Source organism: Pelophylax lessonae (genome assembly GCF_965119305.1).
Source record: "Pelophylax lessonae genome assembly, chromosome: 9".
NCBI lineage: Eukaryota > Metazoa > Chordata > Amphibia > Anura > Ranidae > Pelophylax > Pelophylax lessonae.
The window spans coordinates 129,495,374-129,516,221 of record NC_138776.1 but is presented as its reverse complement, the minus strand read 5'-3'; the positions used below and the strand labels follow the sequence as shown (position 1 = coordinate 129,516,221).

Sequence of the window (20,848 nt, the reverse complement as noted above, 5' to 3'; positions counted from 1 at the left end):
GGTATTGTGAATGTCTCCTAAACTTGCACAGTTTAGGAGATATTTAAAGTGCATATACCTGATGATGCTTACCATGCCAGACCTTCAGAGCCCGTGCCGTAAATGGCGACTTGCGCGGGCATGACGCCATCGCGGCTCCAGCCACTCACAGCGCCGGAGCCCGCGAACACAGAAGAAACACCAGGGAAGATGTCAGCCATCTCAGCGGCGTGTGGGCGTTGCTGAGACAGCTTCGTTCTAAGGTAAGTTTTACATAATGAGAGCTAAGTATGTGATGCATACTAGCTCATTGTGCCTTTGTCTTACAGGTTTTTCTTTTTTTTGTTGTTTCCTCCAGGGTTTACAACCTCTTTAAGCAGTTACAGCAACAGTTTATTTTTCCTTTGGGATAAAGGTTTTATATAATTAAATAAAAGCTGATCATTTTAGGCACACTTGTTAACTGGTTTATTTCAACCATCTAACTGCTACATCTGCAGGACAGCCTGTTCTGATGAAAAACAACAGATGTACAGGCTAGATCACCAGGAACAAAAAGGAAAGAAAACGAATGCAGCAATCACATCGAAGAATTGGTAAGCTGCAATATAATGGTTGCTTTTGGGTTTAATATTACTTAAGGTTTTTTTATAAATGGGGACCAGCAAGTACTTATTGCCATTTTCTAAATTGAAAACACCTAGAAAGAAAAGCAGGGGAAGCGGCAATGAAGCAGCTGGCAAATCACATCCAATAATATAACAGTCTTTAGGACATTCAGCACAAATAAATGTTGTCTTCCCAATGCAAGTGTTTGTTACTTTGTCAGTTAAATGTTTGCAGGAAAACCTATACAGTGCAGACCAGATACTATTTTACCAAAAAGTACATGTAATGAACAAACGAACACTGCTGTTAAGCAATAACACAGCAGAACAGTAATACAGCCACTTTGACAATCTGGGGTTTGCATCATGTTGGTAGTACACCTAGAAGTCAGAGGCTGTGGAGCAGACTGGCACTTCATTTCTGAACAATAAACTAGGAAGAAACTACTGGCAAACTGGAGAGAAAGAGACCACATCCATATTTGCATGCTGAAAATAGATGGTGTCCTTATAGTCCATGTAATTAGGCACATCCATTCATTGTGCAATCTGTCGATGAGTAAACACAGTGCAGTTTTTTTTTTCTCAGTGTGTTCTGACCAATTAACCAAAGTCAATTCTCGGTCGATATTGCAATACCATTGGATAAGACTACAATAAACAAAAGAGAACACATTACATAAAATATAATTAGACTGTGATAATTCTAATTTCCACAAACCAAGGTTCCTTCTGCTGGCCATACACTATATAAAAATCATTCAAACATTTTAGAAAAACGAACATTCGGCTGTGAGAGCAAACGAACGTGTCATCATCATGACCGATACATCGTTCAATGGACATAAATGAATCCGTTTTTTCACACATGCCTAGTGCAAACAGTTTAGACAAGAAACACATTAACCTTTCAATTTACTGTTCGTTCGGCAGAAAATTTCCAAACTTGTCCATTTTTTCAGCTAAGAAATATCACGACGATTACCGATTGATGCCCATTAACTGGCCGAAAAACAAAAGAATTTCAGATGATTTGTTTGTATAGTGTATGGCCACCATTAGGCTTACTAAAATATTGCAATAATAGATATTTAGCCAGACTCAGGTAAGGGTTGGGGGGATAGGTATTGGAATGTCTTTTTACCATAATGCAGGTAAGGTTTCATCTCCTTCGTGACCAGGGCATTGTTTGCTATTTAGCACTGTGCTACTTTAACTAGCAATGGCACGGTCATGCAACGCTGTATATGCAGATGTAATTTATATCACAAACAGAGCTTAGTGGTATTTGATCGCCATTGAGTTTTTTATCTTTTTATTACATTTTGAAAAAAAAAAAAACATTTTCTAATTTCTGTTCTACAACATATCCAGTGAAAAAAAAAATGTCTTCATAAATTTAGGCCAACTGTATTCTGCTACACGTCTTTGGTAAAAACCAAATTGCATTTTCGGGGGCAGTAGCATAGCTTTGATTATGATCAAGAGCTTGGTCTGTACAAACACTATACTGGTAATGGTGGTTATCAGCAATCTATAGTGTGACTGTGATAGTGTGGCGGACAATCTAAAGCTAACTGACACTGGCTTGGAGGAATGCTGACTGACACTGATGTATGTAGCTTATGACACTTAACCATTTGGGCTCCAGAGCAATTTCTTTTATTTGTTGCATACATGTAAAAACCTTAAATTTTGGCAATAAAATTACTTAAACTCTCTGGACAATATATATTTTCTGAAAGCAGAGGCCCTATAGAATAAAAAAAAGTGATAATTGCTAATTTTTGTTTCAAATGGTATTTGTGCAACTGTTTATTAAATGCAAATTTTCCAGAAAAAATATAATAAAACTGAATTTTTGTAAAATCTTACCGTAAAATTCCTCTGATTCCTTCCTATCCCTTGGTATATATTTACTCGATTCATCCTCAACTTTTACATTTTAACCAGAAACTGGTATTATATGGTGTGGTTTTGCACTAAAACATATTTTCTCTTACGTCCTCTGACAGTCGCCGCCCACTCATACAGTCTTTACCAATGGGTATTGACCTCTCATCCATAGGAGCAAGCTAGGCATAAGACTTGTTAAAAACAAAGTAATTTACATAGACACACCTATGGGGGCTGTCCCACTGGTCCAATACCCCCCTGCTATTAGCCTTCCCAACTCAGTTTGGTAGCAAGTAGTTAAAGTCCAAAGAACCCCAAATAGAGGGGCGGGGACTGTCAGAGGACTCAGAGAAAGGAATTTTACGGTAAAATTTTACAAAAATTCACTTTTCTCTTACGTCCTCTGACAGTCGCCGCCCACTCATACAGTCTTCCCCAATGGGATGTCCAGAAGCAGTGTAGACATGAGGGGTGGGAAACGCAAATGTCAGAAAGGCAACGCAGCACCCACCGCAGAGAAAGGAACCTTACGTGAGCAGAAAGGTATCCTCTGGGCAACAGAAAAGCTCAACTGGAGCAACAACCCAGGAAAGCAAATAAACAAGGGGGAAAACAACCCCAACAGCCAGGGCCCTGCAAAACTAGGGTACCCTTAAGGCACTGCCGCACACAGAACTTTGCAGCCAAAGGAGGCATCTGCCGATGCCAGAACATCCAAGTTTGTAGAATTTTGAAAAGGTGTGCACAGACGACAAAGTCGCAGCCTTGCACACCTGGACCACCGAAGCCTGATGCCGAAGGCCCAGGATGCACTCACCACTCTGGTAGAGTGCGCCTTGACAGGGAAGGGTGGTACCCATTCCTTAATCTAATAGGCCTGCACAATCGTCTGTCTGATCCATTTTGAAATGGTCGCCGCAGACGAAGCCATACCCTTCCGAGGTCCCTCAGGAAGGACAAAAAGAGAATCCGAGTTCCGAAAGGATTCAGTGGACGACAGATAAACCCTGATCGCCCAGACAGCATCCAAGGAATGTAAGGCAAACTCCTTCGGATGTTTAGGATTCGCACAAAGCGAAGGCAAAACAATGTCCTCATTAAGGTGAAAATCAGAAACCACCTTTGGAAGGAAGGACTGGTTGGGTCGCAAGACCACCTTATCCCTATGAACCACCAGGTAAGGGGAGCGGCAAGACAAGGCTGCCAACTCCGACACTCTGCGTGCCAGAAAAGCAACCTTTTGCAACAGCAGAGGCAAAGAAATCTCCCTGATATTTTCAAAGGGAGAACGTTGCAAAACGGACAGAACCAAGTTCAAGTCCCAAGGAGGTAGGGGCGCCCTCCAAGGAGGGGCCAAGTGATGCACACCTTGAATAAAGGTGTGAATCAAAGAGTTAGACGCCAATGGGCACTGGAAAAAGACGGCCAGTGCAGATAACTGGCCCTTAATCGTGGACAACATAGAGAAAGCCTAGGCCTTTTTCTAGCATCACGTTCAGTCATCAAAAGATCCACTTTGGACGCTAAAGTCGCAAGTGCGGCAGTCAAAGCAGGCAGAGCAGAAGATTCAGAGGAACCTGAATCATCCACCAAAGCTGAGGGAAATTTGTTGTCCTGGAACTCCATAATAAAAAACTTTTTTTTTTTTTCAAGGTACTGGCCCTCTAAGCACACCGCGATCCCCCGCAGTACACCGCTATGAAGGATTCTGCAAGCAGACCCCCAAACAGGAATAAGCTGATAGCCAGAGATATTCCCACAAAAAAACAGCAAAGACAGACACCACAAGTGTTACCACACGCCTGTCGATCTCCTCTGTACCGAAAGAGGAAGTGATGTCCCCGCAGGAGGCTGAACTAGGACTTCAGACTAAGGAAACATGGTTGCCCATAGAAAGCAATGGGAGGCTCCGGGAAAATGGCCGCTGACATGTGCTCAGGAGAACACATTGCCACACACAAGATGGCGCCGTAAGCCGCCATAATACACTACATACATCGCTGCAGAAGCGCCCACAGTGAGGCCAGCATGCTGCCCACACCTAAAATGGCGGACCGGCGGTTTTTAACCCCGCAGCGGTCGCCGCACGTGTCTGCACCTCCACACACACCATAAAGTGTCACATAAGAGAGGGACCCCCACAACCCACACAGCGAACTAGCTGAGTGAAAGTCCCCGCAGGGACCGGGAGAAAGGGAGCCCCAATAAACGCACAGACATTAGGGGATACCACAGACACACAGGACTGCCAGCCCCAGACAAAGGCCCCACAGAGAATGTACTTACCGTACCCGATGGCCTGGGTGCCTCACATCGATGGGAAACCTCCCACCCCAGATGGCAAAGGTTCCGTCAGCCAAAAACGCAGGACGCTAGCAATGCACGGAACCGTGGAGAGACGTCCAGGCGAGGTGGCCACCTTGCGGGCTGTCATCCCTGAGGACAGGGATGGGTCGTTTGCGCGGCCAGGGCGTACGCATAGCCTGCTAAACGCTCGATGGCAGGCTGGGATTTCATAAGGCCCTCTGTCCTGGGAAACCAGGATGACCAGTGCGACTCCCAGCTCCGCGACGCTGTCATCATCTTGAAGAAGTGACTAACTAAACGCTGATAAATAAACAGCTAGTAATGCAAAGAAAAAAACACATTTGCAGAAATAAAATCATAAGAAATAGAAGAAGGCTGAGACTGTAGCCCCGGCACAGGGAGAGCCTATCTCACTCCTAACTAGGCAGAAGACAAACTGAGTTGGGATGGCTGATAGCAGGGGGGTATTAGACCAGTGGGACAGCCCCCATAGGTGTGTCTATGTAAATTACTTTGTTTTTAACAAGTCTTATGCCTAGCTTGCTCCTATGGATAAGAGGTCAATACCCATTGGTGAAGACTGTATGAGTAGGCGGCAACTGTCAGAGGACGTAAGAGAAAATATGTTTTAGTGCAAAACCACACCATATAATACCAGTTTCTGGTTAAAATGTAAAAGTTGAGGATGAATCGAGTAAATATATACCAAATATTTCATGTCTTAAAATTGCGTGCGCCTGCGATATCGCCAAAAATGATGGTGCCCAAAAATCACCATAGGTGACGGCTTTAAAAACCTTTACAGCTCGACAGTTTAGAGTTAACTAGGAGCTCTTGTGCTAGAATTATTATTTTCACTCTGGCGTTCGTGGCGATATGTCACATGTGGGCCAGAGCCTAGACTTGAACCCGATTGAACATAACTGGAGACGCTCCCCATCCAACCTGATAGAGCTTGAGAGGTCCTGCAAACACTAGGCTTGCGTTTGTGCAGGGCAAGGGGGGTTTCTGCAATTTTTTTATTTTTTTATATTTTATTATTTACATTTCTTTTACTTGATTGCTATCACAAAGGGTAAATAAACCCCTATGTGATGGCATTGGGTAGGTGACAGGTACTCTTTGTGGAGACATTAGGGGGTCTAATAGACCCCAATGTCTCCTCTGCCCTTCACACCATCTCTCCTGGTTAGATGTGTCCCCTGGCTTTACTGGCCAGGAAAGGGTCTGGATAAGGAAGTGACATCACTTCTGGTTTCATTGTTTGTGAGTGAGATCAAGGCATGGATTTGCCTCGGTCTCACAGCAATCAGTGATAATTACGAACAGATCTGTGTGCTTTTTCTCCCTGAAATCAATTTGAAGAAACAGACAGATTGCTGCCTGTGCAGGTCTGTTTGTCAACACACAACTTTGTGCTGTAATTGGCCAAGCAGATTCAAGCAAGTTTCAGCCAAAATCATTGTATGAAGTATGTTGACACACTTTTTCTGTGTCCAATCACAGCATGGGTCGCGCATGCCAAACCAGGAAGCTCACTGCGACGTACGGATACATCATGGTGCCTGGCTTTGGCGCCCACTCGCAGTAGATCTACCATGAGCGGGTCGGCAGTGGGTTAAGGTAAGAAAACAAACCTTCAGAGTTTAGAACCACTTTAATTCTGCCAAAAATCTAGCGAGCTAATACACTCCTGTAAGCTTTGCCTGCGCTCACTTTTGATCAGTTTCATTGTTCTCAAGAATGGGGAATACAAAACCCCTTCCCCTTATGTTATGGAGAAGCCAGAGGTGTGTAAGGTTGTCCATAGATGACTCTCTTTTTCATTCAGCCAGCAAATGAATGGATTCCTCCATCCACATAGGTGGATAGAGGAATCCTTACTACTGGGGCATTGTATTGCGATAGCAGGACTCTCTGCTGTCAGAATACACTGGTCAGCAACTGATTGAGGAAAATTATCCAAGGAGCCCATCCGACAGAAGCAGATCAAACGACTATCTTCTGTTGAACGGGCACAGGCACAAATGGATCAAAATTCAGCTGGTTCAGCCATCTATGGCCAACATTACCGGCAGGATTACCAGTAAGAACAGGAACAAAGATTTTAAAAAGTATGAATGTAATTACATTTTCACCCCTCAGCCGCCATCTTGTCATGTATATGAACTCCATTGTATGATCCTTTCCCATAATCTCACCATTGCATAGAACATCCAGCTGAAAAAAAGAATTATGCAAAAAGATTAAGTATCATGTCTGCATTGCCTTAGGGCTTAGAGCAGTGATGGCGAACCTTGGCACCCCAGATGTTTTGGAACTATATTTCCCATGATGCTCATGCGGTATAGCAGAGCATCATGTGAAATGTAGTTCTAAAACATCTGGGGTGCCAAGGTTCGCCATCACTGGCTTAGAGGCACTGACCATTTCCATCCTGTGCCTCAGAACGATTTACCACTAGTTTGCAATTGCCTCATTTGCAGGGGTTTTTTAACTCCTTCATGATGGAGGGTAAAGCAAATCCTAATGCCTGAACATGGTTTTGCAACTTTAACGTACAGTATTTGTAAAACTGTATATAGGGTAGGAAATTTTCACAGGGTAGTGTTTTGTAACGTTACACCACATCAGCTGTTGCTGCGGGTACATTAAATCATCTCCGCTCCAACCCCTGTGACTTCCCTGATCTCGGCTCCAACATATAAAAGCGGCGGCGGGTCTATGAAAATATAAATCACTGAGCTGAGATCTCCGTGATTTATATTTTCATAGACCCGCCGCCACTTTTACATTTTGGAGCCGAGATCAGGGAAGTTAGAAGGCTTGGAGCGGAGATGATTTAATGTACCCGCGGCAACAGCTGATGCGGTGTAACGTTACAAAACACTACCCCGTGAAAATTCCCTACCCTCCGCAGCTATGAGCATGCGCACTGGTAAACTGTTCAGCTGTTCCATGACGTAGGTGCACAGGAAGTGACGAGGGTAGGGAATTTTCACGAGGTAGCTTTTTTTAACGTTACACGGGAATCTTCTCCAGCACATGTGAGCTGAGTCCCCAGGTGTGACAATTGAAACTGTGACAACTCCGGCATCTTTGTTTGTGGTTTTTATTATAAATTAAGGGAATGGGAGAAGGGAATGAGTGGTATACTCCTCTCGGGTTGAACTAATTAAAATTGGGACTTTGATTCTGGAAAAATGCCCGTTGGCGCTTCCTTGACGCTAGCCAGCGCCAGCCAACGCTCACTGACTCTGTGAACACTCTGTACAACAGAGGAAGTGTTGAATCCCTGACCTATAGTCCAGTAGATGCAAGACTGAGAACTGTAGAACTCCTGACACTGCTTCACTGTGTAAGTCTCTGAATACTTTTCCCCAGCCTGGCACAGCTTGAGGTAGTATTTTGTAGAACTCCAGATAGCTAACACTGTAACTGGCACACGCAATACAATTCAGGGCCCAGACTGCAGATGCCCCCTTTGCTCCTTGAACTCCTTAGGGTCCACAGACTATGTACCCCCTTTACACTTCAGGGTCCTCAACCTATGTACCCCCTTTATAGCTAGCTGACCTTGGATCCCCTGAACCTCTTCTGGAGTGGTCCCCTCTGACTCTAGGCAGACCCCCAGGGGCAATCCGCAGTACTCACGACCTGGGACTGGACCCCTCTCTCCCTCTCTCTCCGCAGGCTCTCGGCACACCGGATCCCCCTCAGCTCAACTCAGCACACTCTGGACTCTCAGGCGACACCCCGAGAAATCCACCTTCCTCAGACAGGAGGAGAGACTCTCCTTCCTGGGACTCTGCTCCCGCCAAAGACACCCTGTCACGCACTTCCCCCAAACTTATACCCGCTCCCAGAATCCTTGCAGCATAATCTGCCTTCTGGGGTAGTTACAAGCTAGGAAGTGTCCCCTGATTGGGCTTCCCACACTGCCCTATGAGAAGCCTCTCACAGGAGCCAGTGGGGATACTTCTCCCCTCAGCAGGCACATCTGGAAGCCCTGACACCCTGGCTAGATAAATCGCAGCCCTGCTGTTAAGCAGACAAGACCCACTATGGTTTTACCTAGCACCTATTTGTAGGGTGCTACATTTATATTTCTTGCTATTACCATAACCTACCACCATAGAACAGATAAATTCTCCTGCTGTTGACAATCACAAAGATAATACAATACAATATATCTGCGCTCAGAACAAAAATAACTTATACTAAAAACAAAGGCAGCCAGCACAAAATGGCAAGATTATAACCATACAAAGCACATGAAACAAGCGAAGGGCAGCGCCAAAGTAGATAAATATAGAATAAAAGTGGTCATAGTCCAATTAAAAGTCCATGATGGAAAAAGTGGACAGAAATAGCTTCTCCATACACCCATGGATAAGACAAAAAAGAAAAATAGCGTCCCACCACTACGTGAAAAATAAGATAGACCCTTTCTGCTTTGAAACATATGCAATAAAAAAATTTAAAAAAACCAACACATTTCTTTAGTCCAATATGTATTCTGCTACATATTTCTGGCAAACAAATCCCAAAAAGCATATATTGATTGGTTTGCGCAAATGTTATAGCGTCTACAAACTATGGGATATTTTTATTTAGTAAAACATAATAGGGCAGACCTGAAGTTGTTTAAAATAACAAACATGTTATATTTGCCTGCTCTGTGCAATGGTTTTGCACAGAGCAACCCAGATCCTCTTCTTTATGGGTCCCCCGATGGCGGTCCTGGCTCCTCCCCTCTGCTGAGTGCCCCCTATAGCAAGCCTCTCGAAGGCACGCTCCTGAGCTGCAATCCTGTGAATGGACATGGTCTATTCACACACAGAGTGAGGCTCAGCCCTATCCCTCCCTCTCTCCTCATTGGCTCACTTGCTGTGATTGACAGCAGAAGGAGCCAATGGCATACGTTGTGTGAGCCAATGAGGATAGAGAGACCAGGGAGAGCCACTGCTCTCATGCACATCACTGGATCAAGACGGGGCTCAGATAAATATAAAGGGGGCTGGGGGGAACCTTCATGCATAGAATGCATGAAGGTTAAAAAACCTTCTGTCTTTACAACCACTTTAAATTATTCATAGCCAACGCCTTAAAAGCCTTTACAGGTTGAGGTTACCAGTAGTTTAGAGTTAAACAGGAGGTATGAAGTTAGAAATATAGAAATATTGCACCTGCTGTGACACCCCACATCTGTAACGTGATCACCGTTACACATGCGTACGGGACCTACATATGCATTGGTATTTGTGCGTGAGCAGGAAAAGAACGGAGGCGCTTTAATTTTTTATTATTTATTTTATTAACTTTTTTTTAACAGTCTTTATTTTTTTTTGATCAGCTTTAATGGACAGGATCCCTTATGATAGCATGGGCAGTGACATGCCATGTACTCCTTACTGAGAGATCTGGATTCTATTAGAACCCAGATCTCTCCTCTGCCCTCAAAAATATCTGATCATATCATCAAGCGTAAATGTGACCCCACGGATAAAGACCCACTACCATGAGGCTGCATATATGGATGCAGTCGGCAACAAACAGTTGAAATCACCCATATGGTTCGGGCTTCTACGTTTTTCAATGGTGAGATTTCAAATATGAGGTTTTATTATGTGCCATGAAAAGATCAAATTACAGACCAGCCAAGACTTATTTTCAGTTTTGGATAGAGAGCGGAAGGACTAGAACTCCTATAAGGTATTACTGCTATCCAGGACTGACACAGACAGAAAAAAAAATGACAGTAGAGGAAAATTATAATCTCCTTCAGCTTTAAATGTCTGCCTCTGTTGCTTTTGTAGATTTTTAATTCCAATCCTGACTGATAAAGCAAATATCCCTATGACAGTTAATGCAGGAAAATCTAATGGAGCCCTGGATAACCTGACAGAGGTTCCTGCTCATTTCCAACTATATCCAAAAGGAAACAAAAAAGTTTTGGCTGGATTTGCATGTTAAAGGCACCTCCTGTTCCATGAATACAGGCAGTGGGGGACTATTGTCCTCTTTTATGATACCTTGTTCAGACCTAATGAAGTTTTCTGCCAAAATATTTATCTATAAAAGAATTCATCTGCATATATAAGAATACATTGTTTCTGATATACAGCCATTTTTCAAATCTATAAGTGGTTGCTTAGATTGCACCGTCTTTATAAAGATGGCCAACTACACAGATTGAAAAAGGCTATTTTTTTTGTAGGCCCATAAATCAACTCCACCCAAATGAAAATTGGTATACTTGTGTCCAGCTTGGAAAGATCTCATATTTATGCTTTCATTTGCATAGTGCCTGCAAACCAAATTTCAGAATTACATGTGCAGATGTGATACAAGGTATCCAAACAGAGATCTGAGAGACAAGTGACGAAGGTTTTTTTTTTTTGGACTCACTGTAAAATCCTTTTCTCAGAGTTCATTGAAGGACACAGTAGATCTTTATGACGGATGTTTTTTTTTGTGCAACCAAATTTAAAAAGAGTCCCAATGGGTGGCCCGCCTTGGTGGAATGTGCAGTAACAGGGAACAGAGACTCGGCCTAACAGGGCTTAGGCCTGAATCACTGTTTGACAAGTCCATCTAGAAATAGTGGAGAACAAAGCAGCCTGTCCTTTTCTAGGACCATCCAGGACAGGTCATTTCATGTGTCAACCCCCCTGCACTGTGCGCACCAGATCCCCTTGCCTTCCAGACCCCCCTTGTGCAATGCCCTCCAGACACCACTGGACTGTGCCTTCCTGACCCACTGTACTGTGCCCTCCAGACCTCCCTGGGCTGTACCCTCCTATACCATGCCTTTCAGACCCCCCTGTACCATACGCTCCAGTCTCTCCTGTACCAGGCCCTCCTGACCCTTCTGTACTGTGTCTTCCTGGTCCCCCCCCCCCTTTACACTGCCTTGCTGACCCCCGTGCTCTTTGTCCTGCTAACCCCTTGTCTTTCGCCTTGTAGACGCCCTGTTCTCTGCCTTGCTAGTCTCTCTCCTGCTCTCCAGTCATCTGCCCTACTGATCTCTGTAAAATGCCCTACATTTTTACTGACCTCTGTACACTGCCCTACACAATACTGAACTTTTGAGGCTTGATAGTTCCCAAAAAAAAAAAAAGTGTGCAGCACCCTGGGGATCTTTGATCTCTTCCATGTTGTCATGGTAGATTATCACCTCTAAAAGGTTGCTTACCCATCCTACAGGAACCACACAAAGTAGCTTACTCCCTAACACTGGGTATCCCTAACTTTTTTATGACCTACCCACCACGACGTGATCATAGCTGGCACTTGTCCCAGATTAGGAGTCCCCCCAACAGGGCTACAGAATCACTCCTCTGGTAACAGCACCTGCGGTAAGAGTTCAAAGGTAGTAGCTGCACTGTATGCACACTGTTCCTAGTGGAGATATGAGAGCATGTAGATTAGAAGATGCAGCTCAGAAGATAGCGATCTGACTGGGGAGACCACACCATGCACACTGCTGAATGCAACTTAATAGAATGGCCTGCCCCCCTAAGCAACTAGACCCACAGGAAAACAGCACGGGATATTCATAAATCTCCTCAAAATCCCTCTGGCACTGTGTGCACTCACAGCACTGGGAGAAAGGCAGCCTGCTCCTCCCAAAGTGGAGTAAAAATCATCAATGATTCCACTGAAGACTGCACAGTTCTCTTATCTCCCACTCTGGAAGCAGGTTCACTGCGTCTGTGAGCCACAAAACATGTAGCACTTAGGTACAAATGAGTAAAAATCATACTGTGCCCACAGAGTCGCCCCCCCCCCCCCCCTGGAGTGTAAGGCACACAATTACAGCAGCAAATACCCACTGTGATTCCCCAGGAGTGGAGAAACTGCAATTGAAGACAAAAATCCATCTGCTAGAAGAAAACGTGAGAAAAAAAAAAAACAGAAAAGAATTGTAGCTCCCCACTCCTGAGCACTGGGGGGTTCGGTCACCAGCAGGGGGCTTCCCTTTGGGCATACTTTTAGTTCCAACTAGCATCCTGCTCCTATAGGTGGCAACAAAAAAAACATCTTTTATGAAGATCTGCTGTGTTCTTCAATGAACAGAAAAGAAAATGTAATTTTCTTAAATATTTAACTTGCAAAAAAAAAAAAAAGACTGCCAGAATTTAGTTAGTTGTTACAAACAACACTGGACGGACTAGATATGTCTGTCCAGTAAAGAGACTACCTATTTCAAAAACTTTAATATAACACATTAAGACCTCATGCACACTGGGAATTTAGGTCCAGTACATGGGTCTCTGGCCACTGTATGCAGCCTGTCATCAGCAGCTGTCACCATTTCATAGTGTTTTACAGGCTGCCTACAGTGGGGCTGGATGATGCACTGTTGCTCTTCTCCAACAGTTAAATGCCAGAGCACCATGCCCCAGGGCTAAACGCCCAGTGTGCATGGTGCCTAAAATATAACGTGTATAGAATGTGTAAACCGTGGTTAATTTAAATGGACATATTACTAATTCTCAGCTCTGCTCTTACCTCATAAGTACTCGGTAGCTTTAATTTTAAACTTAAAAACTTTTTGATAGTCCCAACTGTTATGCGTGTTGAACAACGAATGAATTTCTTCATCAATCCCTAGAAATGAAATAAATGCAAAATTTAGTTAAGGCAGTAAAAGCCGGGAAACAAACAGTGAGTGCAAAAAAGACGAGGTAGTCCCTGTCAGTGCTCCAGGCCTGGCATACTGTCTAACTGATCCCATTGCAGTGTTTAAATAAAAAATCATTTTGGATGAGACTTTAAAATTTTGATAGGCTTCAATTCATTGAATTTTTCATTTTAATGGAGCAAGACTTCACCCAAAAGGGGAAGCTGTGCTTGTTTGCACCCCCCACCCTAAAATGTTGGTGCGGTCGGTCTGATGCCCCCCCCCCCTCCCCTGCGGCCCATGGAGCACCACAGCCGCTACTGGTGAGCAGGTACCTGGTTTTGCCACGGTGATCTTATCCAGACGTTTGGGCCCCCCCCTCCTTCCCCGCAGTCTTCTGGGACACATCACAGGTCTCAGAAGACTATGGGACCATTTACAAGGTGCAGCAGGAAACCAGCTGTGAAGCTGCAAGGCTTCACTTCCTGTTTCCCTTACTAGAAAAGCAAGTGCCTGTACCCAAATTTAAGTGTCCTTAAATTAAAAGTCAGCAGCTACAGTGTTTGTAGCTGCTGACTTAATTTTTTGGGGGGAACCTGGAACTCCTCTTTAAACAGAGGCTTGTAAAATAACTAATGCAGGCAGGATAGATTGGCTACTACAGTTACTCTGCCTAAATGCTTAAAGTTTAGATGAACCCAATCACTAAAATCTCATAAGCTTTTAACATGTTAAGGTCATTTCAGAATTGTTCGCTTTTATTAAAATAATACTCAGCGATTTTCCTGATAAAGGCTCTTGTAGTAGCACTTTCTGGTAAATGGTTATAATGCTCTCTCCGTCTCCTAATTGTGTTTCTGCATGCTCACCCAGGCTTCTATTGTATACACTACTAAACACACAATACACAAACATGGTCCAGTGGTGTCACAATCCGGAAACCCTCCCTGAGAAAGCCATGTAGCCGTCACTGGAGTACATGTATGCAGACAAAGTGGCTGCAGGAGATCAGCACCAAAGAGAAGCAACAAAGGATTGAAAAAGTGCAATTTTTTGAAAAAAAATTATTTTCAATTGCTTATGGTACACAATGCTTTGGCACAAACTATATGCCATTCAAGTACACACAGGAAGTGTATTGCTATCTGTGATTCAGCTGACTCACAAACCATCATAGTGCAAAAGAGAAGTTTCATTCAACAACTGTGCAGCACCACACAGCAGGAAGCAGGGTCTGCATACATAATTGGCAAAAGCGGCAGATCCCATGTGTATACATAATTATGTTTTTAAAAAATATTAAAGAAAGTTCTCTTTTTTAACCACTTCAGCCCCGGAAGGATTTGCCCCCTTAATGACCAGGCCCTATTTTGCGATTCGGCACTGTTACTTTAACGGACAATTGCGCGATCGTGTGACGCTGTACCTAAACAAAATTGATGTCTATTTTTTCCCACAAATAGAGCTTTCTTTTGGTGGTATTTGATCACCTGTGGGATTTTTATTTTTTGCGCTATAAACAAAAAAAGAGCGACAATTGTGAAAAAATATATATATTTTTTACATTCTGCTATATGAAATTCTCAAAAAAAAAAAAAAATTAAAAATCAAAATTTTTTAACATTTTAGGCCAATTTGTTTTCTGCTACATATTTTTGGTAAAAAAAAATTGCAATATGCATATTTTGATTGGTTTGTGCAAAAGTTATCGCGTCTACTAACTACGGAAAAGATTTATGTCATTATTGTTTTTTTTTTTTTTTTGTTTTTTTTACTAGTAATGGCGGCGATTTGTGATTTTTAGCGGGACTGCGACATTGCTGTGGACAGATCGGAACCCTAACTGACATTTTTGACACTTTTAGGGGTACCAGTGACATTACTACAGTAATCAGTGCTAAAAATAAGCACTGTTACTGTAATAATGCCATTGGCAGTGAAGGGGTTAACCCTGGGGTTGATCAAAGGGGTTAATGTATACCTGTATGCTTATTAACTGTGGGGGGGTTCTGTGACAGGCACAGACAGATCGCAGTTTCAGCTGAAAGCTTGGCTGAAACTTGAGATCTGTCCCTGACTGTCTCACAGAAGATCCGCCTGCTTTGTTTACATAAGCAGACGGGTCTTCTCTCCGTTTACCGGATGATCGCGGGAGGAAGGTGGCAATCGCCGCCTTTCCTCCCGCAGCCCACCTCTCACTGTGTCTAAACACACGCTGCCAAAACCCCTTCCCCTCCAGTAACGTAGTACTACGTGACTGGACCCAGGGGAGCCACACTGCCACAGTAATATTACTGTGGGCAGTCGGCAAGCGGTTAAATAAACTATAATGATGAAGAATATCCCAAGTACCTACCATCAACGATTACTGGTGGAGAAGACAACAAAAACATCTATATACCAGAGCAAAAGGCGGAAAATATCAGATAAATTTTTAGGGCATCATATCAGAAATGCGGACTGAATACATTTGTGTAAGATGACAATATTAGGCTGCATTTTCATTAACGGGTCTCCAAAGTTGCACGATGTTCAGTGAAACTTTGATCTGACTTTACATTCTCTGGACCAAAGTTGCATCAAAAGTCGGCTCAAAGTAGTGCAGGCAACTTTTCCTGCGGCCTGGGGTCTCACAAATCACATCCCAAGTAGCACAAGTGCGAAAGGAGCCTTCGGCTCCATATAGACTGGGCTTAAAAAGAGAAAGAAACACTCATATAGAGCGTTTTTTGTTCAGTTTAGGTGAGTTTAGAGTTTTTTCTGCCAGAAAGCTCCAATCAGAAACGCAAACCAGAAGGGTTTATTATCCTGCCTCTAAACGCTAATCAAAAAATGCCTCTAATCGTCCTAATGTGCATGGACACACAGGATAACATTGAGCTGCTTCTACAAGCAAAACACAAAACTCCTGAAGAAGCAGCGATTTTTAAGCGAGTGTGCATGGAGCCAAAACAAAGTTAGCCAGAGTTAAGAGGTTGAGGGCACATGTGAGTCACTATCATTGGCCAAACATGATTGCTGAAACAATGTTTCAGTCAACACTTACTCTGAGCATAAATAGCTCTAGCAATAGTTTACACACATTAAGAAATGTATCCCATTGCTTCTGTAATAGTATCCGTGTATGAACAATCCAGTAGGCAGAAAATGTGCAGTCACTTTCAAAACAATATGCCAATCAGCACTTCGAGTGTAAGTGGCTGAAATGATATAAGCAATGTATCAACTTATTTGCAACTTGCTCATTGCATACTGATCTAGAAGGTTAAAAACGTATGCTCTCCTGTTATAGCCGGCATTCACGTGTAACTTTATCTATACATGCAAATCAGCCTAATCTTATTGCAGGAAGGCCATGCATGGTACCTAAAATTTGGGCTTGATACACTGTCAGAGCCTTGGCTGATGGTTCAATGACAGGGACAGACAGGGTGCTGATAGATAGATTGCTTTTTAGCCCAAAGTCGATCTGTTTTCATCACCCAGTACCCCAGCGTCACTTCTGATGCATTGTGATAGCATTTTGATAGATTTTGCTGTTTTCTTAATCAGGAAATGTCCTTGATTCTTCGTCATTGGGTGATGCCACCAAGCAGAGCGGTGTTGTATCAATCAGCACTGCACTCCTGTCAGCGAGCCATCAGCCAGAGCTCTGACAGTGCATCAAGCACATAGAACCACGCACTGTTGTCTTCCTGCTATTGGACCAGGCTAATTTGTATGTATGGATAAAGCTGCATTTGAGTACTGGCTAATACAGGAGAATGTAAAGTTTTCATCATCCAGATCTGTGGATCACGCAATGAGAGGCTTACCATTTACACTCTGAGCACCGACCGGCAGATTGTTTTGAAAATGACTGCACTTTTTCTGACTACGGGACTTTTTACACACCGATACTATTACAGGAGCAATGGGATACATTTCTTAAAGCGATATTAAACCCAAAAAACAGAAAACTAATACAGCCATCATATCTAAAAATTGGAAAGCTGCACTATCATAAATGTTTATTTTAGGCTTTCTTTCTTTTGTTTTCATCTGGTGATCCAGTCAGTTTAGTCTTATTGTTTTTCAAAACAAGCTCTCTTGCAAGTGTATTAGTTTACAGGGGTGAGACAAGCCATTTAACACTGGCAGAGGTGCTTACAATGATTAGCTTCCATTTATTTATGTACTGTAAAACCTTTATCCCAAAAGGTAAAAAAAAACTATTTGCCGTAACTGCCTATAAAGAATTATTTGGAGTTTGGCTTTAATTTGTTAGTGTATTCTAATCTGTTAGTTCATCTAATACTTCCCTACCCCCCAGATTGACAATGCTGCTGTCTAAATATGCCCCCTTTGCTCATTCATCCTGAGTGGGGGTGCTCTATTAAAGGAGGTGTGTTACTGGGCAGGTCACCAGGTGAAAGGAGGGGAAAAAAGCCTAAAAAGAAAAATAATGTAGCCACCAGATCTAATGATTAGTAAACTCTAGTATATTACACTTTGTTTTGGGGTTTAATACGGCTTTATTGCATGTGTACTATTGCTAGAGCTATTTATTCTTAGTGCAAACTGAAACATTGTTTTAAGGACATTGTTAATTGGATGAATGGGGGATCTGTCCAGTTCAGTCCAGCTGCTGCAAACATACATTGCTAGTTACTTCCCCATTGTGTCTGATGTAAGCCCATTCACCTGCCCCCTATATATGATGTAACCTGCCCCCTTACTAAGCGAGCAGGAGATCCGCAAGGGCATGGCCACACAACTGACTACAGGAAATACAGACACGCCCTGTATCAGCACAGCATCCTGTATATCCCAGTAGTGATCCCAGGGATGCAGACTGACCACTAGCGTATGAATCTCCTTCCATGTTTGCCGTGATCAGTTTGAAACAAGAACTCAGGGGATTTGGCAGGATCACTAGGTATACACACAATGTACAAGGGCATAAAACACAAAATTGCTGTGGTTTTATATGTTGCTATGGATATTTGTGGGTGATTTTATAGCATAGATATTTTTTAATTGATAGATTTTAAAGGGATTGTAAAGATTCAAATTATTTTAAATAAAAATAACAAACATGTTATACTTACCTGCTCTGTGCAAAACAGCCTCGATCCTCCTCTTCTGGGGTGCCCCGGCAGCGCTCCAGGCTCCTACTCTTCATCGGGTGCCCCCAGGGAAAGCCGCTTTCCCTGGGGGAACCTGTGCGGGCATGCTCCTGAGTCTAGCTGTTGCGTCCATTGACACAGACAGTGGGACTCAGCCCCGCCCCCTGCGTCACTAGATTTGATTGACAGCAGCGGAAGCCGCTATCAATCTGTCGAATGAGATAAGAGCCAGCGGCCCGTACCCTCTCTCCTGATTCGCTAACTGACTGTGATTGACAAGTGCGGGAACCAATGGCGCCACTGCTGTGTCTCAGCCAATCAGGAGGGAGATTTCAAGACGGCCGAGGGACTCATGGACATCGCTGGAAAGAGATGGGGCTTAGGTAAGTATTAAGGGGGTGCTGGGGAGGCTGCTACACACAGAAGGTTTTTTTTTTTTTTATCCTAATGCATACAGTGCATTAAGTCAAAAACCCTACTGCCTTTACAACTACTTTAAAGGGAAAGACAAACAAACTGAGAAGGCATCGGGGTCAGTCAGGTACAGCAAATCAGCATGCATGTGTGTGTGTGTGTGTGCAAGTATCTCTGTACATTACTTTTACTCTTGACCCATACACTCTGTAGATTACACTTACCTGACCCCTGCACTCTGTACTATCAGGGCTGGTTTTCTAATCTAGAGGGACTGCATTTTCAGACAGGGGTAACTCCAGAATGTTTATACTTTTAAACTGTGCCATGACTAAACAAAGGTTAACCACTTGCCTACTGTGCACTTAAACACCCTTCCCATCCAGGCCAATTTTCAGCTTTCAGTGCTGTCACACTTTGACTGACAATTGCGCGGTCATGCTACACTGTACCCATTTGAAATTTTTATCATTTTTTTCACACAAATAGAGCTTTCTTTTGGTGGTATGTAATCATCTCTGGGTTTTTTATTTTTTACAAAAAAAAAGAATAAAGACAGAAAATTTGGAAAAAAAAAAAAGTTTTTCTTATTTTCTGCGAATAAATTTTGAAAATAAAATTTTCTCCTTCACTGATGTGAGCTGATGAGGCGGCACTGATAGGCTGCACTGATGGGCACTGATGAGGTGGCACTTATGGGCACTGATGAGGTGGCACTTATGGGCACTGATGAGGAGGTACTAATATGCCGCAATGATGAGCACTGATAGGCGGCATTGATAGGTGGCACTGATAGGCGGCACTGATAGGCGGCACTGATGAGCACTGATGAGGTGGCACTTATGGGCACTGATGAGGAGGTACTAATATGCCGCAATGATGAGCACTGATAGGCGGCACTGATAGGCGGCACTGATGAGCACTGATAGGCGGCACTGCTGGGCACTGAGAGGTGGCACTGCTGGGCACTGAGAGGCAGCACTGACGGGCGGCACTGATGGGCACTGAGAGGCGGCACTGATGGGCACTGGCGGATGGCACTGACGGGTGGCACTGATGAGCACTGATGGGCGGCACTGATGGGCAGCACCATCAGTGCCCACACTCAGTGCCCATAGTGCTGCCAGTCAGTGCTTATCAGTGCCTAGATGAGCAGGCACTGATGGGCACTGACTGGCAGCACTATGGGCACTGATTGTGGGCATTGATGGGGGACACTGATGGCGGGCACTGTGGGCACTGATGGGAGGGCACTGTGTATGTTTTTTTACCTTTTAGTAATCAGGGCACTGGTGATCAGTGCCCTGATTACATGTCTCTGTGTCCCCGACGCTGTGAGGCTCCCCCTCCTTCCTCACACTGCAGGCTCCGTGTGAGGAAGGAGCGCCGGCGATGAGAGATGATCTCATATGTTTACATATGAGATCATCGCTCATTGGACGGCCCGATCACGTGGTGAATGGCCGCTGTGATTGGCCATTCACCACGATCTGTGATCGGCTGTGTCCAAGGGACACGGCCGACACAGATTCTCCCCGCTGCGCGCTCGCGGGAGCGCGCGGGGGGCGTGTCACTGGGAGGCCGTTTAAAAACGGCCTCCCGAAAATTCGAGTCGCGCTGCAGCCGTATATAGGCTGTAGCGCGGATGGGAAGCAGTTAAGAAACATTGTTTTTGTTTAAATCTTGCCTTTACAATTGATCATGAAATCTGCCAGCACGGTGCAGACAGGGTTATTATGGTAAACATTAAGGGTGCATTCACACCTGCAAATGCGACCACAAGTTAGATGTAAGAGTCTCAATGGAGGTTACCGCAATTAGTGGGAGGCAGACCCCATTGAAAGCAATGGGAGGCAGCTGGCTCCCATAGCTAAATAGCAGCTACTTTCACTCATGCAGCGATCACA

The 20,848-nt window shown here is 44.0% G+C and overlaps 1 protein-coding gene across 3 annotated transcripts in view; it reads right to left on the bottom strand.

Moving 5' to 3' along the window:
- Nucleotides 1-681: 681 nt before the first annotated feature.
- The window catches only part of PCGF5 (polycomb group ring finger 5), a 113,225-nt gene continuing 93,058 nt past the window's right edge, over nt 682-20,848 (bottom strand). For all 3 annotated transcript variants that reach the window (XM_082268457.1, XM_082268458.1, XM_082268459.1), the window contains exons 8-10: nt 13,308-13,406; nt 6,921-7,010; nt 682-1,238 (exon numbers count right to left, since the gene is read on the bottom strand). In XM_082268457.1, the coding sequence (XP_082124583.1) occupies nt 1,191-1,238; nt 6,921-7,010; nt 13,308-13,406 (237 nt within the window). In that variant the 3' untranslated portion in view covers nt 682-1,190. The remainder of the gene's footprint in view (nt 1,239-6,920; nt 7,011-13,307; nt 13,407-20,848) is intronic.